This window comes from Ailuropoda melanoleuca, chromosome 8, assembly GCF_002007445.2.
Source record: "Ailuropoda melanoleuca isolate Jingjing chromosome 8, ASM200744v2, whole genome shotgun sequence".
NCBI classification, from domain to species: domain Eukaryota; kingdom Metazoa; phylum Chordata; class Mammalia; order Carnivora; family Ursidae; genus Ailuropoda; species Ailuropoda melanoleuca.
The window spans coordinates 80143873-80157564 of NC_048225.1; the positions used below are offsets into that span (position 1 = coordinate 80143873).

At 41.7% G+C, this 13692-nt stretch overlaps 1 protein-coding gene across 3 annotated transcripts in view; it reads left to right on the plus strand.

The window, feature by feature from the left end:
- The window catches only part of PAPPA2 (pappalysin 2), a 258494-nt gene that overhangs the window by 210209 nt on the left and 34593 nt on the right, over positions 1–13692 (plus strand). For all 3 annotated transcript variants that reach the window (XM_019801273.2, XM_019801274.2, XM_019801275.2), the window contains one exon: positions 9761–9832. In XM_019801273.2, coding sequence (XP_019656832.2) covers positions 9761–9832 — 72 coding nt within the window. The remainder of the gene's footprint in view (positions 1–9760; positions 9833–13692) is intronic.

Here is a 13692-nt window from a genome sequence, read left to right on the forward strand (position 1 = left end):
TAAGGGAAAGGGAAAATGGGTACTGGAAGGATGAGATAGGGGAGAGGCAGGTGGGCGAGATCCCGCAGGGCAGGCCATGCCCCTCCTAGGACATAGAACCTAAGGAGGACACTGAGCAGGGCAGAGCAAACCAGGGGCCTGCAGGTTGGGGTGGAAAGGAGAAAGCCAGAGAGACACCTTGCCTGGCTCTCCCATCGCTGGTCTTTCTAGACTTTCTGTCCCACTTCCCATAGTTTGCTGTGAAGGTCTAGCTGGAATTACAGTGCCCAGAGGAAGAGCTCCAGAAAAGCTCCTGACTCCTGTTTCATGGAGTGCCAGATGGTCTAGACCTTTTCCTTCAGTCCCTTAAATTGAACTTCCCCTGGGTAAAGGCTTCTCTTTCTCCATTAGTAGCTGAAGGGGGAAAGGTTTAGGATATTTCAGACCTTTTTTTTTTCTTTTTGAGAAATAAACTGCTTAAAGAACTCTTTTCCACCTACTTCCCCATAAAGGCATCCAGTGGGGACAATTGGTGGATGTAGGGTTTGGGAGGCCAGAGTGCAGACCTTCCAGTGATTGGGGTCTCCCACTTCTGCTTTCCAAGTGGAACATTCAAAGAAGAGCAGTTCAGTTGTCTCCATGAAGATAGCAAGGATACCAATGACAGAGACATGACGGTTTCCTAACTAGAAAACAATATTCTCTATTTTCTGAAAGCCTCCTTTTTCTTAACTGCCCTTCAGGGGAGTCATTATTATTTATTTACCCTTATTCCATAGCTTTTTCTTTACATTTATATTCCTAGTGACTTTTCCAGTGCTGGGAACCTCGTAGGTGTCTTATAAACATTGGCTGAGTGAGCAAAGAAATTGTAGCACCATTTTCTACTTTGGAAGTAAATGTCTACTTCCTCATCAAACTGGGGCATGTCGGCAGCTTTGCAGGAGTATGTAATCATATCCTTGTTATTTTCAAGTTGCCCACCCCAGAGAGAAAATGCAGAATACTTTTTTCTCCTTAAGCCAAACACCAAGTGTTATTGTCTATATCATTGCATGTGTCATGACCATGGTCTAGTCAGTAAATCCAGGTTTTGACAGGTTATCCAGGCATGATTTTGAGGACAATAGCATCACAGAAATGTTGTAGACCTTAGAATCAAAAATGTATTTTTAAAAAAGCTGAGTTTTCACTCATAATCTCTGTTATGCATCAGGTGCATAATTTTAGAACATTTTAGTGTTCTGTGCCTCCATTTCCTCTTCTGTAAGGTAGACATAATACCTATTTCATAAGGTTAACCTGAGGATCAGATGAGAAACATGATAGAAATTAACTCTGTGCTTGATGAGGAACAATCTTTCTTGATTAGTTGCCATTCTTACTAGAAACAGGTTGCTTTTCCACACCTCTGCCCGCTCTTCCCATCTGCGATGATACTGTCCTCCTCTGTGACTTGGGGGCACCGCTATACTGACCATAATTTGCATATTGTGAGGCACCATCACTCTAGCGGAGCTTTTGAGACTTGTGAAGTGAAGCAATTTTGAAGTAATTAGCTTCTTCTCATAATGTGGAGGAAGAATTGCGATAACTCACAAAATGAGCCTCATACTTACCTTGTAAGAGCAATTTGTTCCTGAGAAAAACCCAAAGGTCAGAATTTTAAAAGTTGAATACATAATTGATAACATAACCCAAATCAAGATTCTTTATGCCAAAAGAAACCCAGTGTTAATCCAGTAGTTAATGAGAATTAGCAGAGCGTGTCCAAAGAAGCTGTCACCTCTGCATCTCTCAACAATTTCATAGATAGAATGAATTAAAGTAGCATTGCTTACAAAAAAAACTTCCATGGGATGCTTTGTTTTTAGGAAATCAAACTTTATGATCACAGAAAACAGGAGAAAGAAGTCAATGGAAGCAATGGGAATGGTGATGAGATTATTCTTGTGTTCCCAGGTCTTCCTATTGGAAGAACTTCCCAAGTTTCCTATTGGAACACTGACTAAAGAATAGATAAGATAAGATTATGCACCAGCCATAGATGATTTCATGATGTCTGCTATTTTGTGGCACCCAGCAGCCCCTGAGCAACAGGAAATCTAAGCTTGTCCTCATAAATAAGAGGAAATGCCTTATAATCCAAAGCAGTTGTGTTAAATGAAACTCTTCATTGAGTAAAATCCTTATAACTTACATTGATTTATCTTGGGGGTTGTTCCATATTGTACTCAATCTTAAATTGTGGTGTCCTTAAGAATCATTTGGGCAGTTTGTAGGAGGGACCAAGCTGAATTCTACCCTTCAGAGAGGCTGGCGATGCCATGAAACGCACCCAGTCATTCCGCTGTAATGCTTTGAGAGACACTGCGATTACGAAATAAAATACTGGCAAAATAAATATTTTAAGTACAAGCATGTCTGTTTGGAGCCTGGCTCCTTTGTTTAGTAAATGGTGATCTCCTTATTTTGTGCAAATCCCTATGTCCCATACTTCAAATACCTTTATATCTGGCAAGGCTACAGAGCAAATGAATTAAGTTGCATCATTTTCTCTAGTCTGCTTCCAATGACTTCATTCTTTGTAATAAAAATGATATCTTACAGTTGGATAACGCTATTGATTTCAAAGTTGTGTATATATATACATACACATATATTTTTTATATATTTATAATTTCATTTTAATCTTATCACAAACCAATAAACTAGGAAAGCAGGATTTTATTATCCTTGTTTTTACCAATAAAGTTGTTGTTGGATGATTTGTCCAAGCTTGCACAGCTAACAAGAAGTGGAGAAAGAAGTGCAATCAACCTGTCCAATCCCAAGTCCAGTGTGATCTCCCCTGAATCACCCTCTTTGCCAAAGTTGTTTCTTCCCCTGCAGTGTGTATGAGATTAGTTTGCTCATCACGTAGAAAAGAAGCCACTCGTCTCAACCGTAAGAACCCCCTCATTCCTACACTTCTCTTCTTTCCTTCCTTCCCTAACAAAAATAATTTAGAGAGACAGGTTCCTATAATTCTACTTTTTTTCATTGTGAGAGAGATTGTTTTTAAAGAACAATCAGGTATAGTTTTGAGATGCCCACAACATTTATTTGCCTTCCTCTGGGGGTTCTGCTTGTTTTTATTCCTGCAAATGATACCTGACTTCTAGAATAATATACTTTCCATTAAAGGAAGAATTTCTGAGGACTTAGTAACCTGGGGTTTTGATGAAAAACAACTCGAAGTAGCAACTCACATATAGAAGAGGGGGGTCCCCCTGGGCTCAAATACTTACCCCTCAGTTGCCCCTGTGTATTTATCAGCAAAGGTGAGGATAGTATTATCTGTCTTGCAGGGCTGTTGTAAAAATCAAAAATAACAGTTTTGAAATGTCTTATACAGTCTGAAGTGAGTAAAAATGAAATTTCAGTTCATTTAGTACAAATGTGACCTTTGGAAGTTTCCTTCCTCTCTGAACAGGTATCACCAGTTATCTCTATGAAAGAGAAAGCATCATTCTCTAAGTTCTGTACTTTGTTTATTGGTATGCATGTGTGTGTGTGTGGACAGAAACATGTAGATCATTTGTTTCTTTTTTCTGTCCCTTTTAAAAATGGGGCTGGAAAGGAATTAATGACAATTCAGTGTTTCCTATTGGAACACTGACTAAAGAAGCAACTTCTAACAGCTTTGGTTGTGAGACTGAGAGTACGGATGAAAATGACTATTATTTCTAATGGCTCAAGGGCCTGCTGGCTGTGGCAGACAAGAGGTAAAGATCTGAAATGCTCAGATGGACTTGCTGGACCTTTTGTTTTTGTAATGGTGCCTTCCTTCTTCATCTATTATACACAGGGATCTAGGCTTTTCTATGGTGATGACATCTGCAGAGAAATACCTGGCAGAAGGAGAGGACACCAAACAAAAGGGCTTCTTGGCAGTCAGATAAAGGCCTGCCAGTCAAGGTGACCGAGCAGTGGAATCTGGCAGCTGGGATGCAGGAGACAGCCAAATGCCCATTCAGTACCATTGCTCACACCCAGAAACAAGAGCTTTTGTGCCACAGCCTCCCACACCTCTCTGGCAGTGCCTAGACACCGATGGTCTGGGGAGCCCAAGCTGAGGGTGTGGGAGGAGCTCCCCTCAGACTTTTGCTGGGAACACTTTGTGCTTTTCTCATCCCCGTCTTTCCTCATCTTCGTTTTCTTCTTCCCTTTCTTCTTTTCTGCCATTCTGCCTCTCAACTGGAAGATTCTTGAGGGTAGGAATGATGTCTTATTTTCATCCCCAGGTCTCCTCAGCATATGACTCATTTGGTCCCTTGCTCAGAAGGGGATTGCCGTGTGAAACCACAGCCCATAGAAGAGAGTAGCTCCTGCCTCCAGAGCTCTTTCCCAAGGCAAACCTTTTGATTTTGCCAAAAGCCTATGTAAGGTTGAATTTTTATGACTGTCCTTAACCACTGTGTTGAAAGGGTGTTTTATTATATTTCGAGATTTACCACTTAAAATAGGAAAATTAACATTTTGACTTATGTTGGAAAGAAGTGGTCCTTCAAGAATCTGATTTCATGGGGAGATGATTTTTTTATACATAATGTGGCAATTGTTTGCATGCAAATGAGTTTTCTAAATTATACTTGAAAGGGTTCTGTTCTGAAGTACGAAAGCATCCATCATAACATCTCATTTCCTCTATTAGTTTGCTTCATAACTTCATTTTTCACAGACTGAGCAATGCTTTTCTTTTCTTTTTTTAGTATATCACAATTAGGAATTAGTGAAGTCCAAACTAATGAGATTTTTCTGTGGCTCCACATGTGAGGTTTATAAAGATGCTCAACACTGCAGGGAGTCCCTCCCTCGACTCCGCAGCTCTTCACTAGAATTGCTCAGTCAAAACGAATCTTGTAATTTCTGACTTTGTTTTCCCAAATTGGTCCCCAAAGGATTAATAATTCCTTAAGCAAAAACAAAATGTTTCAAGAGGAAGAGAGAAGCAGGAAGAAAAAAAGAAGACAGTGCCCTCCAGGAGCCACAGTGTCCGACTAGCTGGTCTCACCCTCCCCGTCTGTCTTCTCATCTCCTCATCCTTGCCCTCATCCCTCAGATTGTCCTCTTGATGGCCACAGTTGTGTAACAGCTCCAGTGACACTTGCCACACACACATCAGTGGGAGAACAAATCCCTCAGACATGAGTCATGAAAAAATCTTTTTCATCAGTTTCAAGTATGGAAGTGTCTGCTTTTGGTTTGAGTAAGTCTCAAGGCATCGAGTCCAAGACAGTCTTGGAGGATGGGGGAAGAAGAACTGAAAAGCAAACTGCAGGGTAATGTGCTACTGTCCAAATAAATATGAAAAAGCAATGCTGTATTTTATTTAGGATTGCATACATATGTAGTAATAAGGAAATTGTCACAAACCTGGTCAACAGCAGAACTTTGTGGTCTGTTGTGATTAGCAGCCCATTCTGTCAAGTAACTCTTCCTGATTGAAAAAACAATTGAGCAATTCTGTGTTAGACCTTAGTGTTGGCTAACCATCAGTCTTGTGACCTTTAGTGAGACATTTAACCAAGCAGTAGCCTTCAATTGCCTTATGACCTTCCCTTCCTCCCCTCCCTTTCTTCCCTCTCTCTCTCTCTCTCTGTCTCTTTCCTCCTTCCACCTTCCCTTTGTTCTTCCCTTTTTCCCTTTTACTTTTTAAAAGTTTTAAAATGGCCCAACCAAGAGGAAATCTTTAAGCTGGTTTTCTCATGAATGTTTTTCTTTTGGAAAGTTCAAAACAAAGCTTTGTTCACAATCAATTCACCTGCAAAGTGGCTTGCTAATAGTATAATATCAATAGTTATAATCATATAAAAATGTATAGGAATAATGATTTAAAAATTTAGAAAAGTTGTTACCAGTAGGAAGGAAGGAAGGAGAATGAGGTTGGAGGGTATGTATAGGGGACGTTAACTGAATCTCTAGTGACTTAAATTCTGGAAGCAAATACATCAAATTGTTAAGATTTGATAAAGCTGGACAGAGGATATAAGGTGGTTCTTTCAGTCATTTCCTATAGCCTTTCAAATGTAATATATACTATCATAATTTGTCAAAAATATTCCAGAAAATAAGAAAATCATAGTGAATTCTTAAAAGATAAATTGAGGCATATTAAAATTTTTAAGAGCCTATTTGAACAAAAATCTGTTTGAGTCAGTATCATCAAACCAGAAGTGGTTAGGAGTGCTCCACCAAGAGGAGCTCAGGAGAGACTCCATGGTAGAGAAAAATGGAAGGAAAGTAAGGAAATTATTGATTGGCTATAGCTTGAAGCCTAGTTGACTCTTTGTGATTGGTTGTCCATAGTTTTCAGTTTCATAACCTTGAAGCATTTACAGGCTTAGATGTTGGTTTGCTTAAGTAGGCCACCATGGATCAGAGCCAGCTCAGTCTAATGGCCTCCTTGTTGAATTTATTTAACTCATCTCACCAGTAGCTAGCCCTTCTCACTGCTTTTCTTCCTGTTTCACTCCCCTCTTTCGCCTCACCACCGCAAACATGTCCATAAAATTTAGGGCCTGAAACATATTTGAAATTCTCCTCTGGTTTTGATCAGTAAGTATTAATTCAATTAATGACACAAGCATATCTTTTCTTATGGGATGAACGTCGTTCGGAGGCCAGAAGATGGTGGAGAATCCTGGAGCTACAGCGTCATATTTAGTGGTTGACAAATGGCTTGTAAAACATCGTCTCTAAGTCATTGAAATAAGATCTGTGAGTGGGAGGCAGTCCCAGTTCTCAAGGATTTTGCAGTCTAGGAAGGCATAGGACCAGATACCAGAAGATACCAGTAAGATTGCCATTTTATAGAGATTAAGGAAGGATGCCAGTTTGAATTAATTTCATGTCTGAATTACAGAACATTAAAGAATCATTGAGATGGGTATTCTGAGTTCTACTGTCATGAATTTGTTCTACAGATAGAGTTGCCCATGTGTGGGATGATTTATGCATAGCATTGTTTGTTGGAGCAGAGACTGTGAATAACCTGAATATGCATCACGTGGGTCTGGTGAAGTAAATGAGGGTTCATACGTGCAATGAAATACTGCGCAATCAATAGATGCAACATTCCAGATAACATAAAATGAATAGAACCCCAAGAAACACTGTGAAGTGAAATGAAGACAAGCAAGCAAACAACTGACCAAAGTACAAAATAAACTTAGGGTATCTTATAATTTGTATGCAGGAATAGTTTCATAAGTGTATGTATCCATATGCATAGAATATCTCTGCAATGATACAAAATACAGAAAATCAAATGGAGGAACTTGGGTGGTTGGGGGTCAGGAGTAGGAGGGAGATTCTGCACCCTTTATACGTTTTATATCCTGTGAATCTATATTACTTGGTAATAAAATTATATAAAAATACAAAGATAGAAAACATCAGTTGGAGATGATAGGACAAAAGAGCAAAGAAGCCGAATCGCAAGTAAAGATAGACTCTTTTCCTTTCTTTCTTTCCCTCCCTTGCAGTATAGCCTTAGAATTTCTAAAGTGTTAACAAACCCACATGCCTACATTTATGAAAGAGGTAGATGGCGTGGAAGGTTTAGAGGGCAGAAGAGAGGCTGGTGCAGTCTAGAATGTTCTGGAGAGTTCTGGCCAGGGACATCATGTTTGGGTGCCAGGCTAAATATCCCATTATGTGGAAGAATTGACCTCTTGAAGGTCAGCAACTAGATTTGTGGATCTTCAGACCCGTCTTGCTGACTGGGGAATCTGGCTCATAGTGCGTGAAGCCTGTATACGTTTGAATGTCTGACTGATAAGGACTGGGAATGGGGATCCTTAGGGATTGTGGTGCCAGGAGAAGGAATAAGATTGCTATGTATTTACATCTCAAGGGTAAAACTTCCTATTTTATGCTATTACCATTATTTGGTGACAACGAAGGATAAAACATTGATATTTTAAATAATAGAAGTCAGGACCATTGCTAGCTAAATAGAGTTCCACTGATACCAGTTTTATTTTTTTATTTTTTTTATTTTTTTAAATGATTTTTTATTATATTATGTTAGTCACCATACAGTACATCCCCGGATTCCGATGTAAATTTCGATGCTCCGTTAGTTGCGTATAACACCCAGTGCACCATGCAATACGTGCCCTCCTTACTACCCATCACCAGCCTATCCCAATCCCCCACCCCATCCCCTCTGAAGCCCTCAGTTTGTTTCTCATAGTCCATAGTCTGTCATGTTTCATTCCCCCTTCTGATTACCCCCCCTTTCTTTATCCCTTTCTTCCCCTACCGATCATCCTAGTTCTTATGATACCGGTACCAGTTTTAAAACATAAATAAGAATCCTTTCCAGGTAGCAGAGCCATTGTTTATATGCAAATGGTCTGCTTCAATGGCTTTTAGTGCAGAATAGTCCGTTTTTAGTAGGATGACCATCCCCATTGTGTTTACCTTATATGTTTGTATAATCTTGTATAGATTTGCTAATCCTTTTTTTTTCCAGTGCAATGAAAACTTAAAACCAATTCACTTTCTATGGTATTACAATGTGGAATTTTGAATATCAGAATTTGTTAGGATATATGGTTTTTATCTCCTCTTTAAGGAAGCGGCAAAGAGGAGTTTTAGTTTATAGTAGTACAACTCCAGAACTTTGCAGACTCCCATTCTCATAACTATAGGTTAACATATGCAAATGTCTCCAATCTGATTATTGCACAGTGTTAGCATTCTAGAATGTATAATTTCCAGTTACTGGAAGTGCTATCTTGTGTAAAGCTCGTATCTGACAGTGTATTATTTTTCTTCTGATTGCACTGTATCCTAGCGCACTGAATTAAAATGTGCATATGCAAGTCTACAAATGGCTGGGTTGACAGCAGGCTATGGAGAGGCTCTCCTTTTCTCCCTGAAGCATCCTGTGGGACTTTCTCTTTTCCTGAAGTGTATCTTTTGAAATTTTAAAATGCAAAAATTAAAAGGAAAAAGCTCAGTGAAAATGGGTTGTAGTTATTATTCAACAAAGAGTAAATGACTGTTTTTTTAAATGCACATCTGGAAGTGGCCATTGGGACAGACGGTCACCAATGTTTAATATGAACATGGTTTTGCTCTCTCCAGCTTGATGCAGGTGCCATTTTGAGCCCCAGTGGTGTCACATTAGCCCTATTTGTCCAATGCATAGACCTTCTTTTATTTCCCACGAGGAAGGGATAAATGTGCTAACAAGAGCTGCAGATTGTGCAGTGTATCCTCCGGTCCTTGCTTGGCACTCACATCTTATCGTCTAGGATTCTTGAGATCCGTTTTTAGTTCAAGACTCTTCTTGTGAAGCTATATTTCTCAGCCCTTAAAAATCCATGGTGTTTCCTGGTCAACCCAGACAGCTCACAATTTCTTGTAATGTTATTCAAAATTTCAAAACAAATGGAAACCATCTTATGCCTAGAACCAAATTAAAGTCATTACAACATTGAGGATGCTTTCTAAAATTACACCTACCCCTCTCTGGAAATTTTGATACCTTGGGGGGTTGGTGAAGGAGGGTGAAGAGGGTGAGTGTTCCACCTCGGCTCCAGCTGGCAGGGTTAGCACTTCCGCAGGAAAGACTAGCCGGCCTCCGCCCTTTCAATGCGGCACAGCCAGGGTCTCCCGACTCAGGGAATGGGGTTGGGCTGGTAGGGGGAGCTCAGGATTTGCCCCTTCTCTTACTGACAAGGGCTCTCTGTTTTTGTTTTCTGTTCTTTCATCTTCCCTGCAGAGCATCGTGTGCACTGGGCGGCGTCAATGGCACCCAGACCCCATCCTCATCCACTGCATTCAGTCGTGTGAGGTAAGCTGCCTCCCCCTCCCAAACCCGAGTTCTCTAGTCTGCTTCACTCACAGGGAGGTGAGTCTTCCTAATTCAAGATCTCATGCCTATGCCCTTTGTTTCATCTCTTAAATTTAGCTCTCCAATCCCCAAATTACAGATATCAGGATTTCTTTTTCTTTTCTTCTTCTTCCTTTTTTTTCTTTTTTCGTTTCTTTTTTTTTTTTTTTAGCAAAATCTCCAGGGTCTCATTTTAAATGACCTAATGAAAATAAGTTAAAAGCAAATCAGAATTTTTTATGGTTTTAGGATTCTGTAACTGGACCTTACTTGCACTTATTTAGATCAGGGCTTTGTGGACTGATGGCCTACAGACAGGTTTATTTGGCCAGCACCGTGTCTGAAAGCAATTTTATTTTGGTTGCCAGTATTTAGAAATTGGGCTTTCACATAAAATTTGTACATGTATATATAACATCGCACATACACGTACACACATACTCCCAATAAAAATCAACATGAAACACTTTGTGCAGATTTGTCTCTTGAAAAACAAGACTATCTGGCGACCATGGCAACGATAAGCTGACTCTGAGTAACAGCTACAACCCCAGAAGGGCAGCTGCTCTCTGGGTCAGCAAGATGCTCCCCTCTCCCTGCGGCTTCTTACCTAGTGGGCGTCTCTCATTGACATCAACTGCCTGGGTCACACAGGCGTCCATGTTCTCAACCTCTGAGGTAGACCTATAATCCACCGTTGATTAATTCGAACCAGACCTTTACTTCCTCAGGGAATCGTATGTACTTCGCACAGGGGATTCCCTTCTAGTAGGGGATTTAGCACTTTGTGAATTCCTTAGCTGGACTAACAGGAGTTATTGTGAAGAAGAGTCAAGAATGAGGCCGAGCCTTACTGAGGGAGAGTGACCCAGGAATCCTGACATGGGGGAGGGGGCATCTCACACACACACACACACACACACACACACACACACACGCACACACAATTTAAACCCTCTCGCCCTGGGGATAGCCCCTCAGTCACAATCGGTTTTGCCATCCAAATCTCTCACTGCAAGTAATTAAGCCACTTAGTGGTGACACTCGGGTAATTCTGGCTGCTCCTTGTGTGCTAGCGAGAGCTGCTGCACTGCCACTGATTTCCAGCGCCCTCCCCCCAACACACGCCCAACCCACATGCTTGTCAGTCCCTGAGTTCTTCTGTAACCCTGTTTCTCTTTATCTAATTCTGGGAAGCTGGGATCTACATGAGGCCAAAGAGGGGGAAAGGGTGGGGTTTGAGACAAAGAGAAAACTGGGTGGGGGAAATGACACCAATAAAATAGCGTTCTGAGAGTCCATCAGGAAAAATGCTAGCATGGAGTATGCTTTGTTACAGCATGGGCCAACAAAACAGCTCATCTTCTGCCATCATTAGAAAAACAGATGGCAGTGGGGTGGGGAGGAGGGGCAGTGACTCATCCCCTGGGCAGGGGGTAGAAAGAGGGGAGAGGAGGCCAGGGAAGGAGGGAGATAAACAGACAGAGGACTCAGAACTGGGAAGAGATCAAAGGGATCCTGAGAATTCCCTTCTGCTGCTTCTATGCGTGATGGCAAGAGGGAGGGTGGGTGACAGGGCTTGGAGCTGGCTTCCGTGTTTCCCAGAAGGTTACAACACAGAGCTTTCCCCATGTGTCCTCCCCTCCTCACTGAACCCCCAGCACGTCCTCTGGATCCCTTAACCAGAGCTTCCTAGGCTTTTATTCAGTCCCTTTGTTGATGTGACAAGGAAAAACGCCACTCCCTCTTCTGACGCCCCTGCCCAACCGCTGCCATGCGCGGCTGAGCCTTGAGCACCTGCCGGCTGCTGGTACCCCTGCTCCAGTGGTTTTCAAGGTGTGTCCCGTGGACTAGCACAACAGGCGTCTCCCGGGAACCTGTTAGAAATACACATTCTCAGGCCTCATCCCTGACCTATTGAATCAGAGACTCTGGGTGTGGGGCCCAGCAAATGTGTTTTTAACAAGGCCTCCAGGTGCTTCTGAACACCACCGAAATTTGAAATTTGAGAGCTGCTGCCCTGGCCACTATGGGAGCAGACAAAAAGGTTCCCAGCCTGTGGAACCCCAAGTCGAAACTTTTTTGGGCCAGGAGTAATTCTAGCCAACATTAATTCCATCCTGATTATTCTACAGTATTTCCTGAGACTCTCTGGGTAGGACAACATTTGAAAGGACACCTAGTCTCTCAGCAGAGGCTAGAAGGAAAAAAACCCAAACAAAACATATAAGGAGTGGAAGGAAGAAGGAAAAAAAAAAAAAAAAAAAAAAAAAAAAAAGGAGCATCAATACACACCAGAAAGGAAAGGAATTAGACAGGGGAGGAGAAAGAGAAGCAACTCTGAGATATAGTAAGTAGTAAGAAATGCAGAGAGGGGCTGAGCTGGAGAAAGAAAGGACAAGAGAGGCTGGAACTGGCTACTTGGCAGACACCTAATTCTTTACTGGAAAAAGTCGGCTAAATATATTAGGGGCAACTGAAGAGCGTCAAAGAGAGACGGAGGGAAAACAGACCCAGAGGCAAGATAAACCAAAAAGGGCTCGGTGGATGAGAGGAAGTTTTAAAAGTGCTGCACAGAAATCTGAGCTCAAATTAGACATTTGTTCCCCAGTATCTAAAAGGAGTTTTCTTTTTTTGCTTTCCAGTACTGAATATAACTCTGTGATGTCCCTGTGAGGCAGCCAGCCTTGTAAAAATGAAGTACCTCATTCTTCATGTCTCTCAGTGCGCTCAAGACAGTGAATCTATCACCTTGCTATCCCCCTGTCCGTGTCCTGCTTCCTGTCACTTCTGCTCCTTTGTGTCCTACCCCCTTTGCCACCAAGCTTTCACCTTCACTTCTCCATCATTCTTTGGCTCTTGATTCTTTAAGAGATAGCTCTAAGGTGTTCTCTACGACATCTTATATAAATTAAATAATGCCACTTTCTCATTGCCGCATGCGTTCACCTTGTCTCAGCAAGCACACGCGCGTACTAGAGATCCACAGTCCAAACTTGTTCATATGTTAAATTCTGTTTTTCTAGTTGTTTCTCAAAACTTAACCCAACACTCCTATTTTTTTGACCCGCCCCTCCTCATATTGTCTATTTCTTTTGTAAGTTGCATATGGGCAGGGAATGGTAGCTTGGTTGGTAGAAAGGTTTTGGAGTCACCCAAGTGTAAATTCAAATTCTAGGCCAGCTGAGTAGTGTGAGCCTTCGTGCCTTAATCTATACTGGGAAGTGGGGGCGACAAAGCTATTTTGAGGAGTGTGTCAAGGAATTAACGTGACTATGTACACGAAGTGTTTAAGCACCATGCCATGTCTGGTCCTGAGCTGATGGTATAAAGTGGTGGCATTCGTGGTGAACTGTTAGGCACTTTGTAAATGCTTACTGAGTGAGTAAAGCAGAAAGCCGGAGGCAGAATTGCTAGTGTGGCCTCCAGGTGAGTGGGTGCAAACCCTAGGGTGGGAAAAGGGAAAGAACAAGAGAAGAAAGGGGAAACAGGCCATTCCCATGGAAGCCCCCTGAAATCCATAATTCACAGATCACATGGAGACAGCTGCCATGTCCACTCAGTCACCAGGCCAGCCGGTCACCAGATCATTCCATGAATAGCTTTTCTCATTCCTACCATTGTGTCCCTTCTTGGGGCCTCAGCATTTCCCACCTGGGCTACTGCATTGGTTTCCTGATTGTTCTTCCTCCTCATAGACCTGTGCTCATTAAAATATAGACAAGTATACAAATGGTCTAGGATAGCTGTGCAGAAAACAAACACTGATTCTGCCAAATGTTTGTCCAATAACATGTACTCTTTTCCAGTCATGGCAAGAG